The sequence below is a fragment of the Lycorma delicatula genome, chromosome 8, assembly GCF_047948215.1.
Source record: "Lycorma delicatula isolate Av1 chromosome 8, ASM4794821v1, whole genome shotgun sequence".
NCBI lineage: Eukaryota > Metazoa > Arthropoda > Insecta > Hemiptera > Fulgoridae > Lycorma > Lycorma delicatula.
Window position 1 is genome coordinate 72,197,335 of NC_134462.1, and position 18,181 is coordinate 72,215,515.

Sequence of the window (18,181 nt, forward strand, 5' to 3'; positions counted from 1 at the left end):
TAATACAAACAAATAAAATAATATGCTTATAAAAATATATATTTCAAATAAGAAAGAAAAAAAATGAATTTTATAAAAACAATGTTTTTAATTAATTATGAGGAAAATATTGATTTTAAACCAAATTGGGTATTAGCTGGAACTTAAGTATGTTGTTCAATACTTAGGTAACATGAGAGATTACAGAGATTAAACCTGTACATTTCATCAGCAAACCATTTACAAAGAATTGCACACTCATAAGTATAAATTAATATTAAAATTAAACCACTTTCCTTGTAAGAATTCTTTTTTTTAAATTCCAGAAAAATGTTTCTTAAAACATAATTTTCATATATAAACATTGTAATCCTTTTCTTTAAATAATTCCAGAAACATGTTTTTAAAACATAATTTTCATATATAAACATTGTAATCATGTTACTCAAGTCTCTATTAATTTGCTTATGGTTTTAAAAATTAAGGTACAAAGTGAAAAAACAATTCATTTTATTATTTACATAAATAAAAGTTTTGCTAGTACTTAGTTTGTATATCTATCTACATTTTATACAATCAAGAAGGAAATTATTTGATTATCTTCCAGTGAAACCAATAAAAGAACAATTAAACCAACTTAAAGAAAAATGTTTAAAGGATTTATCTTAAGCCTAACTGAAATCTAGTATGTCTTAACTTAAAAATTTGATTTTTAGATAAGAGTTTTTTTTTAACATTTTATGACCAAGGACAAAACTGAAGGTCTACTATTTTCAACAACTTTATACTTAAAATTATGACTGCTCATGACAGACAGACAGACTGTAAATTACTTACATTTGAAAACACAAGGATGTGTTTTAACAAAAAAAAATTGATGGTTATAGAATTTTTGTTCCGAGGTAAGATAGTAAACTGCATCCCTTAAAAGTCTATATGGTTCTCATAGTTGAAGCCACATTTAATAAACAAGTTCCTGTATTACTTAAATTAAACAATGGATGTGGTTTCACTGAATGCTGTTTGAATTTATTTTTTGACAATGATCACAACGGTCAAACACTAGTAAAAGGGAATTTATCAAATTTTTTTAATAAATATAAAATAGATGACCACATTTTTCACTTTGTAAAGATCACTAACAGCAACAGAAGTATTCAATTCTGAATGTATGACAGTTTTGTAGTGTTGTCTTTATGTTGTAATGTAATGCTTTAGCAAAGTAATGATCATAATGCAAACTAAAGTAAAAGCAGTCATCATTTTATGACAAAAATAGCATTAAGATGTTAAAAAAAATAAACTTTTTATATAAATGTTGAACAAAATAGTGAATACAATACAATAAATGATTCCATTAAATGGATAAAAAATATACATCAGTTCACAGCTACAATAACATGGGGAAAAATTACCAGATAACAAGATGACTGGTTAAATAACTAAAATAAATCACAAAGATTTGTACTATGCTATCTTATCTTAAATTTATCACGCTCTTTTTTGAAAAGACACTTGACAAACTTTTATGTGATTTTTTCTTAATGGTGCCAGTAGCAACAGGATTTAATTGTAAACATTCATCATCTTCATCATTGTTTTCTTTTTCAGCTGTATTATATATTATACGTTTATTCTCTAACCAAACAGCTCTTTCTTCTGCAAAGGGTTCAATATTATTTAATTGTTTATTTTCTATTTTATTATGACAGTGAAGCACGTTATATTTAACCGTTTTATGCAACTTATCAGTATGATTAATATCAACAAGAGAAGGATTATAAAATATTTCATGGGTTTTATTGCTAGTTTGTTTAGATATATTAAAGTGAACATGTTTTGGTCTTCTTTCAGATGCTGATCTCATAAATGTATTTGGTTTAGTAATAGAACAAAAATCAATTTTGGTTGATGTCGGTATTATACTTGTATCACCTGGATCGGCACTTAATGATGTATCAATCTCTTCAATAGTTTGCATTACTTTACTATGTCGATTACTGGCTGAAGAACAAATTGATTTATTTTCTTTACATTGCCGAAGATATACTTCTGCTCTTAATACTTTTTCTTTAGCTAATCTTTCTAATAATAATAAATGTTTTTCTTTTTTAATAAGTGATCTTTCTTTATTTATTAAACATTCTTCTTTAGCACGTACATTAGCTTCTCTATGACGTAGTGTTTCTAATCGAGTTAACCATTTTTCTTTAAATGTTTTCTCACTAATTGATTCCGGCTCTTTATCATATAAAAATATTGACTTTACGTTGTTAGTTAGTTCATCATCAATAACTTCATTATTTAAACATATTTTATTCGGTACAAATTTTGATATGCATCTTTGTGAAACATGTAATATGACAGTAGGATGATGAAGTATCATTTCAATTGTAGGTCGAAATTCATGATCAAGGCTCAACATGAATTTGATCATTTTATGAAGATCATCTGAATAATGAGATGGAATTCTATTGAATCTGTAACAGTTTATATAACTGGATAAGTAAAAAACTATAATAATAACAATAAAACTAAACAAAATATATATTTCTAGTTTGATACATTCATAACTACATGTAAAATAAATAAATAAGTTAAGATTTGTTGATTCCATTCTTTTGGATGTAACTGTATGATTTATAAGAATTCAGTACAATAATCTGAAGGTTAAGTAAGCAATCAATGATAGCTTCATTACTATGAAAGGGAAACTAATTTTAAAAAAACAAAGGCAGCTAATTATACAAAATAAAAGATAATGAAATCAATATAAAGACAAGAGAGCAAGTATAGGGTGTATAAAGAATATTGGATTTTAAAGCTATTTTATTTTTCTTAACTTTGACTCACGGAAATGAATCACAAATAAAATAAAAAAAAACTCTTACAGTTTTTCCCTACAAGTGTTCAATATGAGCATCTTTCATCACATGACACATCCAACTGAGAAGAGAGTTCATTCCATACTTAACCAGTGTGACTGGAGTAATGGAAGCAACAGCTGCTTCAATCCTGTGTCTCGAATCGCATAGATTAGTAGGCAGCAGATGTACGTGCACAAAATCTTTTATGTAACCCCCAAAGAAAAAATCACATGTTGTCAGATTAGGTGACTTTGGAGGTCACCACACACAAGTTCTATCATCAGGTTCATGGCAACCACTCTAATGGTTGAGGAAAACACCATTCAACCAATTCCATAGAGTTATGTCAGTGAGAGGGCACACCATCCTGTTGCCAAGTAGAATCTTGTAGTTGAGTAAAGAGCCATATACTAGAGGAGTTGTTTATCCAAATAAGCAACTCCTGTAATGTTCGCTTTTGTGACAAAGAACGGCCTATAAACTCACCGTCTGGATATTATAAGGAAAATATTTGATTTTTATGAATCCTTTTCGTTTTGTAAGAGTTCATGGGGATTTTACAACTCCCAGATATGATCATTATTTATGTTAACTTTTCCACTAAGATAAAATATTGTATCATTACTAAACACGATACAATTGTCATCTTTGTGCAGCAACATTTTGATTGTGAAATTAGCACGCACAATGTAGTTGGTAGGTTTCAAAGCTGTAACAGCTGTACGCAGTAATGACAGAAATGTACAAGTTTCGTTAAAACATTCCACACTGTCATCACTGGCACTGCTTGTTCACAGCTGGCCTTCCTAACAAATTTTTTAGAACTATATAGGAAAGCCCTCCTTATACACATACATTCAACTTTTCTTTTGACACTTTTTGCCATCTCATACTCTTCCCTTTATATAGATATCCAATTAATTCAAATTGATTACACCATCAATAAATGTTGTCACTAGGAAAATCACGATTAAACTTTCTACAGAACGCATGTTGAGCTAACTGTAACTACAGATTCACATTTAACAAACAGCAAAACACATAAGTCTTTCTGTTCAGGAGTAGCCATGTTTGCTGTAGAGCTGTTAAACAGAAAAATTGGGAATCAATCTATGGCTGAACTAAAACTACCCTTTTAGCTCTTGATTCTAGCCTTATACAGTGTACACCTCACCATAAGATATAATGACAAACTGAAAAACTAATATTCTTTTTTGTACACCCAATATATTATAAGTTAAAATGATCCCATATTAATGCAAAAGATTTAATGATGATAGAAGAAATAAAATATTTACAGCAAATTAGCACAAGTAAGGACCAGTTTCCATTCAGGAATTTTATTTAAAAGAATATCAAACACACATTCAAATATTTGAAAGAATTTTAAAAATTACTTGTTTCAAGTACAGTTCTCTGAGCAGAGAAGTATACATAATTTTTTGACAAAATCTTCTTGACTAAGATTACAAATTTTCCTAACTACAGCATATAATCAATTTTAAGTTAAAAACTTTCCAAACGATTTTCTACAACCCAATGAAAAAAAAACCTGGCCACCCCACAGCTGGCTAATTTTCTTTATTCTCTTCTTAAATTTTTTTTATTTTTGGATGAGTGCAACACTGCTGGCATTGAATAACATGTTTTGGCATTTGAGAATACTAAAAAAATATTTTAAAGCTTTTATTAGATGTCTTTTAATTTTAAGAATGAACTTCGTCAATAGTTATGATAATACGTTTAACTCTTACATAGCCACAAAATGGATACAGGATTGTAACTAGCTGTTTTAAAACAACTTATAGTATGTTTGTTGAGGCTATTCATCACTCAGGTACATCCAGCTGTTTCAAGGCAATTGATAAATTTTCCTTAGGACATTGGCAGCTTTTCTCAATCTCTTCAGCATTCAATTAAGTACTTTTCAAAATTTAGTGTTGACATAGCAAAAAGGTCAACTATCAATGTAAAGGTAACTACATATTTTCAAAATGTTTCATAATGTATCTGTAAAAATAGTAAGTTAATAACAACAATATTTTCATTTCACAGAAAAATATCTTTTTGGTTTATTTCTGTTTTTATATAGTTCACTAAATACAAGTTACATTGTTGTCCCAGTATGTAATAGACGACCTCTTCTATGTTAAATTTGTCATAAAATCTTCACTTCATTAAATCAGATTGTGCTCTATTTACTTAAAACCTTTATTTCTGTTACTAGTAAGTATGACACATTTACATTTTAGAACTTAAAAAATCTATTGAAGATTTCAAATAGCGTAATAAGAATGCAATAAGACTATATGTCATATGACAGTCTTATTTATTTCTAGATAATTTAAAATGTACAGCTTACAATAATTTATACATTACAGGCTTATAAAAACTACTTATTTATTACAAAAATGTAACAGTCCACAGATTATGAAACATGTAGATTGATCTTATATTTATACTTTTTATCTCCTCTTTATCTGAAGAATGTTCTCTTTCTCTCATTTACATTTAATTTTTTCCTTTTCCTTTTAGGCCTCTTAAATCTTGAACAATTTTCTTTACTTTTTCCTTTGCTTCCTTCAGCAATCATTTCTCTTTTCATCTCTAAACAGGATTGATACTTTCTTCTTAAAGCTCTCAAAACTTCGGATATTTCTTATAGTATTATCCTTAATATATCATATAACAATTATAACAAACTTTCCACATACTTGTTTATAAAGAAGCTACTATCAACAGGAGTGTTGCCATAAGACAAGATAAGCACAACTTCATAATAAACCAAAAATTCATAGTTTTTTCAGTTCCAGTGAGTGTGGAAAACTCATCTAATCGAATAGTGTGTTTGGCTTCAGGGATAAGAAAATAATATTTAAGAATAAGTAAATTTCAGTCATAAATGACTTCTTTGACTCAGCGAGTTTAAAACCTAGTTTGTAAAATTTTCTGTCAGTTGTACAGTATAAATTCCCCAAGTTCTGAAAGTTTTTTACATTTTCCTCAACTACTTTCAATTTTCTTGTTTTTTCCAAAATGTGGACATCCTGTTTATGAGAGTTAAAAAAAAATCAGACAGCCAAAAACATTAGTACCACCCAAAACATCTATTAAAAGAAGTTACAGAGTAGGTTTACTTATAGTACAATTTAATTAGCTGTAAAAAAGTATATTGATTAATAAAAGCATAAAACAAAAATCCTTTGTTAACAAACACACAAAAGGAGGATTAAGAACTCAAACTATGGATACCAGTAAAATATTAAAAAACACCATTTTTAGTTTATAACGTATAAAAGTTATTAACTAATGCTGAAAAACTAAACAAAATATTGTTAAAAAGAATTTTAAACAGGAAAAGTAATGCTGTTTAATAACAAGAGAAATTTTTTAATAGTGAACAATGATAAATATAATTCTCAGGAGTTTTACAAAGATTTTTACCATTACAAAGATTCAATACCATCTCATAGATAAGTTTCAAAATTATGTAGAGAATTTATCATCTAAGAATAAAACCTAGAACAACTATATATAAATCTAAAAAACTACTCTATTTTTTAGTTAAAGAATAACACATGTACATGATAAGCCAGCGATGCAAGGACATTGGTAAAGTTGCCTAGATAATACATAAAAAAAGTATACATTAACATAACAACAAAGTAGGATGTGTCAGAGCAGTACATGTGTTAACAACTCAGAAAGGTTAAGAAGAAAATGTAAAATGGAGGAGAAGTAACATATCTAATGAAAATCAGATTAAGGATATGATAAAAAAAAAAATAGATTTAATTATTTTTTATTTTTATTTTAACATATTGCCCTATTTGCTAGTTATCTTAGAAACTATCTACATAAAAAATATATTTAAATTAAGTTCAATCTACCATTCAGTACATTTTTCTCTAAATTATAATTACTGAATCTTACATTCCAGGTAAACAAAAATTAACCTTAACTAGTTATCACCAGATTATCTATAAATACTATTTTTTCCTCTACTTTATTTCTTTTTCACATTCAGTACTTCTGGAGAAATCTTAATTTCATCAAAATTTTTTGTGAACATGAAATTAAAAACATGATTAAAATATTAAAAATATAGAGGTAAGATTACCAACTTAGTCACTGATATAAAATTAACTATTCTGTTGCTATTACAATCTGTTACTGGTACTATTATTTCCAGTTCCATAATTTAATACATACTTAAATGTAAGAATAATAATTAAAATGTATTGTTTCCCCAATTAATAGTAATGTTCAAATATTACTCGTTAATAATATTTCTGTTGCTGGTTTTTATAATGGGTATTTTTCTCTAGAGTAAGAAGTTTAAATCGGTTATTATTTATGTATAATATATGCATGTTTACTAAATCTGAATATTTATGTTTATCTCTAACATGAACATCATAATTAAATTTTTATGTTTGTAAATGCTCCGGAAATTTTTTTTAGAAATACAGAGCGAGCAACAAAACCGAACCCATAATGAAACTGCTACCCAACATTATTGGCTCCACAGGCCATTACCGATATCGAAAGGAGAATTACTGCCAGTCCAAAAAAATCACTACACATGTTATCCCAACAATCTGGTATATAATACATACGTAAAATTCTTCATGAATTAAAATTGAAACCATACCATGTTACAACTACGCAACAACTGACGGAAAAGACAAACCGAAATGACTTGGTTATTGCAGCTGGCTTCTCGAAAACATTGTTGGTGGACAGATAGACCCGATGTTGTATTTCATGTCAGACAAGGTGTGGTTTCATTTATCCGGCCATGTTAATTTGCAGAACACCTGGTACTGGATGGCGAGGAATCCTTATGAGATATTCGAGTGTTCACTTCACAATGAGAAAATTGGTGTTTGGTGTGTCGTTTCCAGTAATTGTATAATGGGACCAATACTTTTTGACCAGACTGTCAATACACAAGTTTACCTTACAATTTTCGAAGTATTCAATGTGCAATTAACTAATAATAAAAAAGAATACAGCTTCTTCTTCCAACAAGTTGGAGCAACATGTTACACATCAGACATTTTACTGAATCGCGTTCATGCAGCTTTCACAAATGAATGAGCTGTCAGCAGAGGACAGTGGACTCCGCATTCCCCAGAGTTGTCTACTTGTGATTTTTTCCTTTGGGGCTACTTAAAGGAGAGAGTTTATGCATCTAATCCCCACAATATTGATGAACTGAAAGTGTACATTCAATGAGAAATCAACCCAGTTGACAAGGTTTTTGCGTAAAGATGACTGTAAATATGATAAGTCGAGCACAAAAGTGCATCGATGCCCAGGATGGTCATTTTGAACATTAGGTAACCTTAAGGTAATAGATGCAATATTTAAATTATGTTTTATGTTTTTCTTATTTAATTTATCCATATCATTCCAATATAACCTACTGATTCTGCAGCGGTTACATTATGGGTTTGGTTTTATGTTGCTCACCCTGTAGATTCTCATACTTACCTTTTTCTACTTTCAGAACAACAAACAGTTAACAGAAAAAAATTAATACAATAAATTACCTTCCATTTTTAATGTTGAACGCCAGTTGTTTTATATTGGATGCAAGAAATGGAGGTGAAAGAGCACATAATTCATAAATAAGACAACCTAGAGCCCAAATATCAGACTTCCGATTATATTTTCCACCTTTGAGTACTTCCTGCAATTGAAGTAGTTTATAATAAAAAAAATAAAAATAAATAAACATAAAATTTTAGACTTACATGCAAGCATTATGTGAACTTTAAAAAGTGAAAATGGATATCCAATTACTTCAACATAACAAAAATTGATTAGTCATGTAAAAAGATAAGTTATTATTAATTAAATAATCAAAATATTTCAAATAAATAAAAAAAGAAATTATTCAGTTACTGTAGAGAAAACAGTCAGGATACAGTATCAAATTAAATACCTGTTTGGTATATCATATCTCCTTCAAAAACATATATACAAACAACATACACAAAGCAACAAAGAACAGCAACAAAATATATTAAAAATATATATACACACCGGTGTACATTATACAGAGTGATCATAAAGTTGCGCATCCCAAATTTTTCTGCTTTGTAGGAATGACAGTTAAATTTGTAAAAGATATTTTAATTAGGATAATTTTTTGTGTGACAGAATAGTGTATGGTAACATTGCTAGATCACGCCTTCGGGAAGCAGTGGGCGTGGCACCAAGCAGTTGGTTTAGCTGATTGGGCAATCTTACGGAAGTGATCATAAGGCTACTAAAGTTCTAAAATTACATCTGTATCGGATTAGTAAATCATTAGCTCCAAGAACCAGATAAGGAAAAACAAATGCAGTATTGTTGGTGGTTTAGAAATTTTATTTGAAATGACATTTCTATTCTAGATAAGGTTTTGTCCAGCGATGAAGCTTGGTTTCATCTTAGCGGATATATGTTAACAGTCAAAATTACAAAATAGTCTTCAGAGAACCAACATGTATTCCATGAACAGCCATTACATTTGTAAAATATTAGGGTGTTGTTTGGTGTACATAATATAACATGGACAAATTTTAAATATTGTCGGGTAGAAATTTTCATGATAATCTGATCAGCTTTAACAGGAATTATTGTTTAAATAGCCAGGTTTACAGTAGTTATTGACTGATTTTTGAGTCCACAAGAAGATATGTAATAAAATAAAAATAATAAATTAACTTGTATTTTATAAAAATATGCAAAAATACTTACAAAACATACCGTGTAATACAAGTTTGAATAACAATTATAACAACTTTAGCAATTGAACATTGCACAAATGCCAAATTTTGCCTTTTAATTAAAAAAATCACCGTCATAGACATTAATGCATATGAACAAGCATATGGGAAATTGGCAATGAAGAAAATAGTAGTTTACAAATGGCGTAAGCATTGTAATGGTTATTGTGTTATTGTTGAAGATTACTTTCATAGTGGACATCAGTCGACATCAACAAATGAAGAAAATATCAAATATGTTAAAAATATTGTTTGAAATGATAGAAGAAAAAATAGTCAAGGAAATAGTGTCAGTAGCCAGCTGTGCAACTTCTGACAACAGTCAGAAGTTGAACAGTACTTTTTTTAATGATCTGAACATGCATTGCATTTGATAACATGTTATTCTAAAAATTATAATAGGAGATAAGACAAAGCGTTTTTTGTATGATCTATAGACAAAACACCGGTCCTAAGAATGGAAATCGTAATCTCCATAGCCATAGAAATTTTGTTTAGATAGGAGTAAAGGAAAAGTCACATTTTCTTGATGGGTGGACAGTGAAGAAGAAAATTATGCTAATATCATTCAATGTTTATATAGGATGCAGTAAGAAGGAAGCATTCTGAAAAATGGGTATCAAAGAATTGGATTCATTTGCATGGCAGTATACTGACATATTGATCCATGTTTACCTGGTGTAATGCCACCTGGCATTACACAATTTAACAACTCTGGAGCATTCACCATACCCTCCTGACTTGGCACTAACTGATTTTTATTTATTTCCTTGCTTAAAAAATGCTATGAAAGGAAAAGGGTACAAGAACATTGATGACATGGAGGCCAATGCGACAAAGCATTGTATATATTATTGAGGATAATATATCAAAATTGGTTCCAACTTTATAGATGTTTATAACTTTATATATTTATAGATGTTGCCAAAAGTGTGTAGTTGTTGACGGAAACTATTCTGAAGGAAATGTATTCTAAAAATTTTTCATATAAGAACCTTTGGAAAATAAACAAATTCCAGAAACCTTTTTATCTTGTTAAAAAATATATGAATAATAAAATATTAAGGGGACAAAGTCTTATTATTATATATCTTATTATTATTGAAGGGAAAAATTTGGGAACTCCTTTTCAACACCAATCACAATAATCTCTTTCATGACATTACATAAGTCAATGGACCTCAATAACAATGTATCCTTCTGTAAAAAATGAATCTTGTTTGAGTAGTAATGACAAGTTCCATGTTTCACTGATTATTCCTTTACTAATACTTAACAAAATGGATGATGAATGGGTGAGTAAGATTATAGATTGCTGATGGCTACTATGAACACACCATTACTGTTATAGCACTTTACTGGTTATCTTAATGGACAGTGACAAGTCAATCTTTAAATAATTATTTTATAAAAATGAATAAAACTAAAAGTTATTCACAAGTAATAAAGTAGTGTGTTTTATTTTTTATTAGTAGGTGCACATTAAGAAACTGTATTTTAAAATTTTACCCAGTGAATTTTACCAAAATTAGAGAAGGAAATAAAATAGTGACATATAATTAAATATACAAAATAACTAAATTAATATTGTAAAATTATGATTCTATATTTTACAGATGTTTTAATTATAACTGTTTTATCCATAAGAATTTCCAGATGAAAATTTGAAAACTAATGAATGTTATCATTCTTTTTCTTTTTTGTTAATATCTCAATCACGTCCACGTCTTTATTTTACATATAGCCTTCAAGATTTTTACCACATTTCCTGAAATAATTTATAGTAGTCAGAAGAATTATCATCTTAACTGCTCTTTCACTTTTTTAAAACTATACCTAAATTTCATATTTTTTGGTTACATTTTAAAAATTATTATTAAATAAAAGTAAGATATGGAACAAAAACTATACGACAAAAAAGTCAGTCTACTAAATTGTAACAAAAAATTAAAGGACTAACATAAGTGTAGTTAACTTGGATGACTTCAAAAACATATATCATGTTAAATGTCTAGGTCTAACATAACCTTAATGATACTATTTATTTAAACAACAGTATTAAATACATTAACCATCTTGGCAATATTACTCTATACAATGTTTGTTTTCAGTGAAAGAAAAAAAAGCCATAAGAAATTATAAATAGGTAAACTGACATTAAATAAAATAAATTAAGCAGTACTGTCTTAGTTTTTATGAACGATATGGTTAAAAAATGACACATATATTCAAATTGGTGATGAATTAAGAGTAGTTCTCTTCTAAAATTTTAAAACAATGAGATTGCTTTATTCTGCAAGTCAACACAGTAGATTTTATCTTGTAAAGCAAGACTTTTTTTCCAAAAAATTAGAAATACTTTGAAATAATATTTAACAAATAAGTAGGCAAGCAAAACATATTTAAAAAAAAAATATTTATGGAAAGATAAATATATAAAATTATTAGAATGTAATCACCAAATTTTTATAACTTGGGATCTTATATTGTGTTTTCTTAGAACCTATAACCCAAACAAATCAAGCAAATTGTTATAAAAATTAAGAAAAAACTTACTGGGCTCATATAATAAGGAGTACCAACAACAGTTTCTGTAAAAACTTCGTCATTTTTAAGTATGCGAGCAAGTCCAAAATCACCTAATTTAACATTGCCTTCAGAATCCAGAAACACATTGGCCGGTTTAATATCTCTATGCAATACTGTTACATTACCAAGATGAGAATGGCAAGCTTGTAAAGCTCTACCAGTCTGATACAGAACTTGCCAAACAAAACTTTCTTCTACTGTTGTATGACTCCTGAAAAAAAGAAGAAAAAATCAGTATTATCTCTTAAGCTAATGATGATTCACTTTGTCACAAATTTGACTGATGCAGTTTTTTCCATTACTATTCTACAGTAAAAGAACCCTTTTAATTCCTAATATTACAATATTTAATTCAATTTAACATGTTTTTATTTGTAACATTTCATAACCATAACAGTTTTAGATGACCTGACATAAGGTGACAACAGCAGAGATGAAGAATAACTAACAACCATACTGAACTTATTAATGAAAGTGAAAAATAAAAAGATGTTCTGCTGTCTTCTGCAATGGAGGAATAAACTGTGGCATATCAGTGTTCAAAGCCTAACAAAATTCAGGTGATACAAGTGTTGCAGTCACTTTGCTCCCCAGAAGAATTGGCAGTATGAAACCATCATTATTCTCTGTGAAACTTTAGTGCTGCCTGAACCAATGTTCAGGCAGCACTAACTAGAAGTGATTTAACTAGAGGTACTTTAAAAGTATCACAACCAAAAGAAAGACTGGGGCAGGTAATGAATGTAAGGTGTCAAATTAATGTACCTCTTTCTGTTGTGAACTACTGTAATAAATTGTTACAACTGGTCAAAAACATGCTAAATAAAAAAATTGGAAGTTGAAATTACATCATTATAATATTTATTTTTATTAAAACAAGGTTGTGCAAGCTGATTTAAATTCTTTCAAGTAGTACAGATATTTATTTATTTATATAATGTATACAGAGGCTCACAGACAGAGCCTTATTGACACACAGTACAAATATAATTCAGTTAAAAAATAAAACAAAAATAAACAGCTACTAAATATAATTAACATCCAACTTAATGTTAAATTTAAATACATCAATTAATATTTTTATTTAAAAATGAAAGATGATTTTAGTAAGTAAACATACAATTCAAAATCTTTGTAAGTTGATACGAGTTGTAATTCAGATTTGGTGCAACAACACTTAAAATAATACTACAACCTCAATTATTTTTTGAGTATTTCTAGTGTATGATTAGAATTTTACTTGTTTTACTGAACTGATATTATTTGAATTTGAATTAATTAATTCTAAATTTAATATTTAAAGGGTTGCAAAGAAAAGCACAAACTGTTTATTAAAAAAATTTCAATGATTAAAATGTATATAGCTTTTTCAAAGAATGAACTGACAAAGGTGTTTTGTTAAGATTACATAGAAATTAAAATTTTACCAGAAAAAAGTTCTGGAGAATCATGAATTGATATTTGAATCAGCTGATACAGAATACTGTGATTTGCAATATTTTTCAGTACCTTTTCTTTTCTAAAAATAATAGGCAGCAGATTCCATCTTCTTAAAAGTGAAATTTTCAAACCTGAACATTCTAAAATTTCAATGATATACATGACTGAGTTTCAACATGTTTTAATGTTGTTTATATGAGCAAATGATATGAATTCAATCTGTTTAAACTTGTTCACTATTATAAAAAAAAATTAAATTTTATAACAAATGCATTCGATAATATCAAAAACATAAATTTTAACAAAATTCATGCAACTGAGCCATAATAAATGGGGAGATATAGTTGAAGCAAACATTTTCTCATGTTGTAGGTATTATAATAAAAGGATATAAAAAGAATGAGACAGGAACTGACTGAAGCACAGAAAGAAAGATGGTGGTCCCAATAGAAACTGATTGATAGTGGGCTAGTATTAATACTTAATCTAATAACATGCTTAAGCATGTTATTAGATAAAGTATGCTTAGAGACAGGAAGTATGCTAAAGAAGACAGAGAAGAGTAATGGAATAAACTAAACTGAGGAGGCACAAACAAACAGTGTGAAAACTAGTAATTGTAGCTACAAGAAAGTTACCGTTCATAAGGGGAATATTTCAACATATAACTATTAAAACCTTCTATAACCTTTAAATGTGTTAATACTTGACTTTTCTAGAAAGCACACCTTTATTTATTCACCTAATTAAATGTAGTAATTAATAAATTTATTTTGCTGCTTGTTTTATAAGATTTTTTACAAATTTTTTCCTGACCTTATAAAAATGTCAATAACATACGATTTTGAACAAGCAAACATAGTTTAAGTAACTTGACAATTACATCAATTTTGGATTTGTTGTTGTGAAAGTGTATTAGCCTAACAATATTTTTGAACAGGAAAAACAGTAATAACGGTGTACTATGAGTAAAATAATTTAATTGTACACGAGGAACAATACAGAATTGTAAATGAAATAGCTGAAACAAGTAATAAAAAAAAGAGAAACTATAAAAAATATAATGACACAACAAAATTAATAATTAATAAGGAAATTCTGCAGGTTAAAAAATGTAAAAACTTTAATATTGGAAAATACAGAAACCACAGAAAATTATTGAACAATGCGATCATATTATTCATGTAAAAAATTTAATATTATTAAAAAATATAAACTTACTTCTTACATGTAGCTATAACAGATGCTAAATCTCCACCTTCACAACATTCCATTATAATATACAATGTAGTTGTTTCCTTATGTAATATTCTATCATAGTAACGCACTATGTTTGGATGTCTCAATTCACTCAGCAAATTCACTTCAGATACTAACAGCTTAAAAAATAAAAATGTATAAATCAGTAATTTCTTTATAGAGTGAAAAAACAATTAATAAATCAAAAAGAAATTTATTTTCCTAAATAATAAAATGCAATTCTGCTTTTTACCTCACAGAACACAAGATGCATCAAGAAAAAATAATTGCACAGCTTTTCAATCGACTCTACATATATGTGTAGTATGTTATTTTTTCAAGATTATATATCACTGTATCAAATAATTACTAACAAATATTTAAATCCAACATATACAATTATAAATATAGTTCAATAAGAACTATATCAGATTCACCAGATTTAGTTCAATAAAAGGTAAGAACATTCACCTATTTGCCTGTAGCACTTTCAGAGCTTAACTCCATCATCAGCAGACCAATTTTTATAAAATACAATTATAAATAACTATGTATTTTTAACTATATATTTATATAATTAAAAATATAGTTATTAAAAAAAAAAAAAAAAAAAACCAAGTTAACATTTTAAAATCGTTATAATAGTATAATATATATATATATATATATATATATATATAAATAATCTTTATTATGGTAAGATAAAGAATAGTATTTATTGTATGTGAAGTGTTCAGTCATTATGTCAGTTCTACCAGTTGAAAGTTCTAAAATTCAAATCCTAGGCATTGATACTGGTATTCTTTGGTTGTTGGGTTTCAATTAACCACACATCTCAGGAATGATCGACCTGAGACTGTACAAGACTACAACACTTAATTTACATTCAAACATATAACATCCTCTGAAGTAATACCTTATGGAGGTTCCAGAGGCTAAACAGAAGAAAGAGAAATGTCTACCAGTTGTGCAATTATGCCGATTCTGGGACATTATTTTTTGACCCAGGCAAAAAATGCTGACGTCATCAAAAAAGATTAAAAAAGTTGCACGTGTTGGAAATATGCGCACTACACGTGCTTGCTGACATTGCATCCTGACCCCACAGAGGAAGACACCCTTCATGTAATGGTTTCGGTCACCACGCCACCCCCTCCGTACCTAGCCCTTATGGGCTTTACTGGAGGTAATCTTCAATACCTTGGTAACGACATCTTTCAGTCTAGCCTAAGCCATGCCACAAGCGACATTCCCATTGGTGTACTACTAACATAAACTTCAAACAAATCAACACACAAGACGTCTCAAACAAAACTGAATGACTTTCTAAGAACAAAGGAACTAAACTCTACCTACCCAAAAGATAAAAATGAGTTTGACACACAATGAATCATAAAACACAACAAAAAACAATAACAAAATATAACAATAAATAATGTAACATAAAACATAACTAACAAAAAACAAACAAATCTAGAAAAAAAATACTGCAACAGTTTAGCATATAAAACAAACTAACAATAAAATGTAACAAACACAAAAAAGGAAAGTCCAAGTGGAACATCACACCCCTTCAGCGATCCTTTCTTTCACCAAATATGTGATAATACTTTCTACGATTGTCCATTTGGCCCGGGTTTTCCAATTAACAAGAGATCAAGTGTCGACCCGATAATATCAAGCTGACAAATGGTCTCTGTGTGCATTAAGTCACACCTAGCACATCATATATCACGTAAGCATTGTTCAATAATTCGCATCATGGACACATACCAGAGTCTGCCAAATATCCTCAAAATCAAAAATGGTGATGCACTGATCATTTGTTGAATTAAAGTGATATTGGGGGATACTTGGTTGGGGGACCAAGTGTCCAAAAAAGACAAAGATCAAAAAAAAATTTGCTTTGGACTTTTTCTTAATTGCAGTAATACCTCGATTTGTACTCAAAAATTTTAGTATGGTTTAATTTCACAGTGGGGGAAGAAAGCAGGGCTAAATGTTTCACAAGCTGAAACAAGCTAATGAACAGTTTACCGACCTATGTTTATATGAACTTTTTTCTTATTTTTGGCTACAGAATTATCTCCAGAGAGATTGCCATGCAATTTGGAATCGTCATGTATATATATATTTTCTTTTTTAATGAAATTAGGTTTTTTTTTGAGCAATTGCTTTTAAGAGATAGCTCTGTGTATTATGTTAAAATAAATATTAATTTGATATTTTGGTGGGAGATTATAATATATTATAATGTTAGCAAGGGATTACTGTAAATATCAGTTCCAATATTATTATTATTTTTATACTTCTGTTGATCAAAAAGAGTAAATATTTTTATTTTTAAAACATAAACTTTTATTAGATGAGTAATTTATTTACTGCTATACGCTGTTTTTATATAAGAGTACCATCTATAAACAAACAGAGTAGTACTTTATATGTGTGTGTGTGTGTGTGTGTATATGTGTGTATATATATATACATATACAATCTCATTAACTAATATGAATTTGAATTTAATGACATCTCAACAGAGTCCCTCTAATGCACTACTGGTCAGAAACTTACATTCACAATTTTTAATAAATTTTTTTGGTTTACTATTTTTAATATTTAAGTCTAACCAACAAACATGACACAGCTACAGTTGGGGTTATTTGAGTAAATATTCAGATAAGAACTAGTCAAGAACAATGTTCTGAATTTTAAAAAAAACTTTGTTTATGAGGAAGTTAAATTTATTTCTTAGAAAGAATAAGAAAAAACATATTATATTAAGATATAAGAAGATAAATTATCTAACCTGTTTCTTGCTTTCATTCATTTTTCCATAATCAATTGCTTTCCAAACATAAATATTGTTATCCGACTTACAACGAACTCGATAACATGTACCAAATGATCCAGATCCAATAACATTCAACACTTCAAAATCATCTATTTTAGCTGTTGATGACATATTATCTAGTTTAGAAAGTCACATACCTATAAAATAATAAATCAAACATAATCAATAAAAGAAAATATAATTACATAATCTATACTACTGTATAAAGCAGTAAAAAGTTTGTTTGATTGAAAAGGATAATCTCAGAAAATAGTGAAACAATTTGAAGATTCCTTTACAGTTTAACACAGCGTTTACTTTATGATAAAAATCATTCTGTTTTAACTCATTTAAAAAAAAAAAAATATTGGTTTTGGGCTTCCTTGCCGTCACAGAAAACATATCTCCTGACTACCTCATTAATTGACAAAAAATAAATTACTTTTTTGTCCACA

At 28.4% G+C, this 18,181-nt stretch overlaps 1 protein-coding gene across 1 annotated transcript; it reads right to left on the minus strand.

Moving 5' to 3' along the window:
- Positions 1-459: 459 nt before the first annotated feature.
- On the minus strand, positions 460-17,882 carry Nek2. Its single transcript, XM_075372859.1, is given in 5 exon segments — positions 460-2,459; positions 8,405-8,544; positions 12,185-12,428; positions 14,879-15,036; positions 17,703-17,882. Coding segments are annotated over 5 exon segments (1,725 nt in total). The 3' UTR covers positions 460-1,456.
- Between the last annotated feature and the right edge of the window lie 299 nt (positions 17,883-18,181).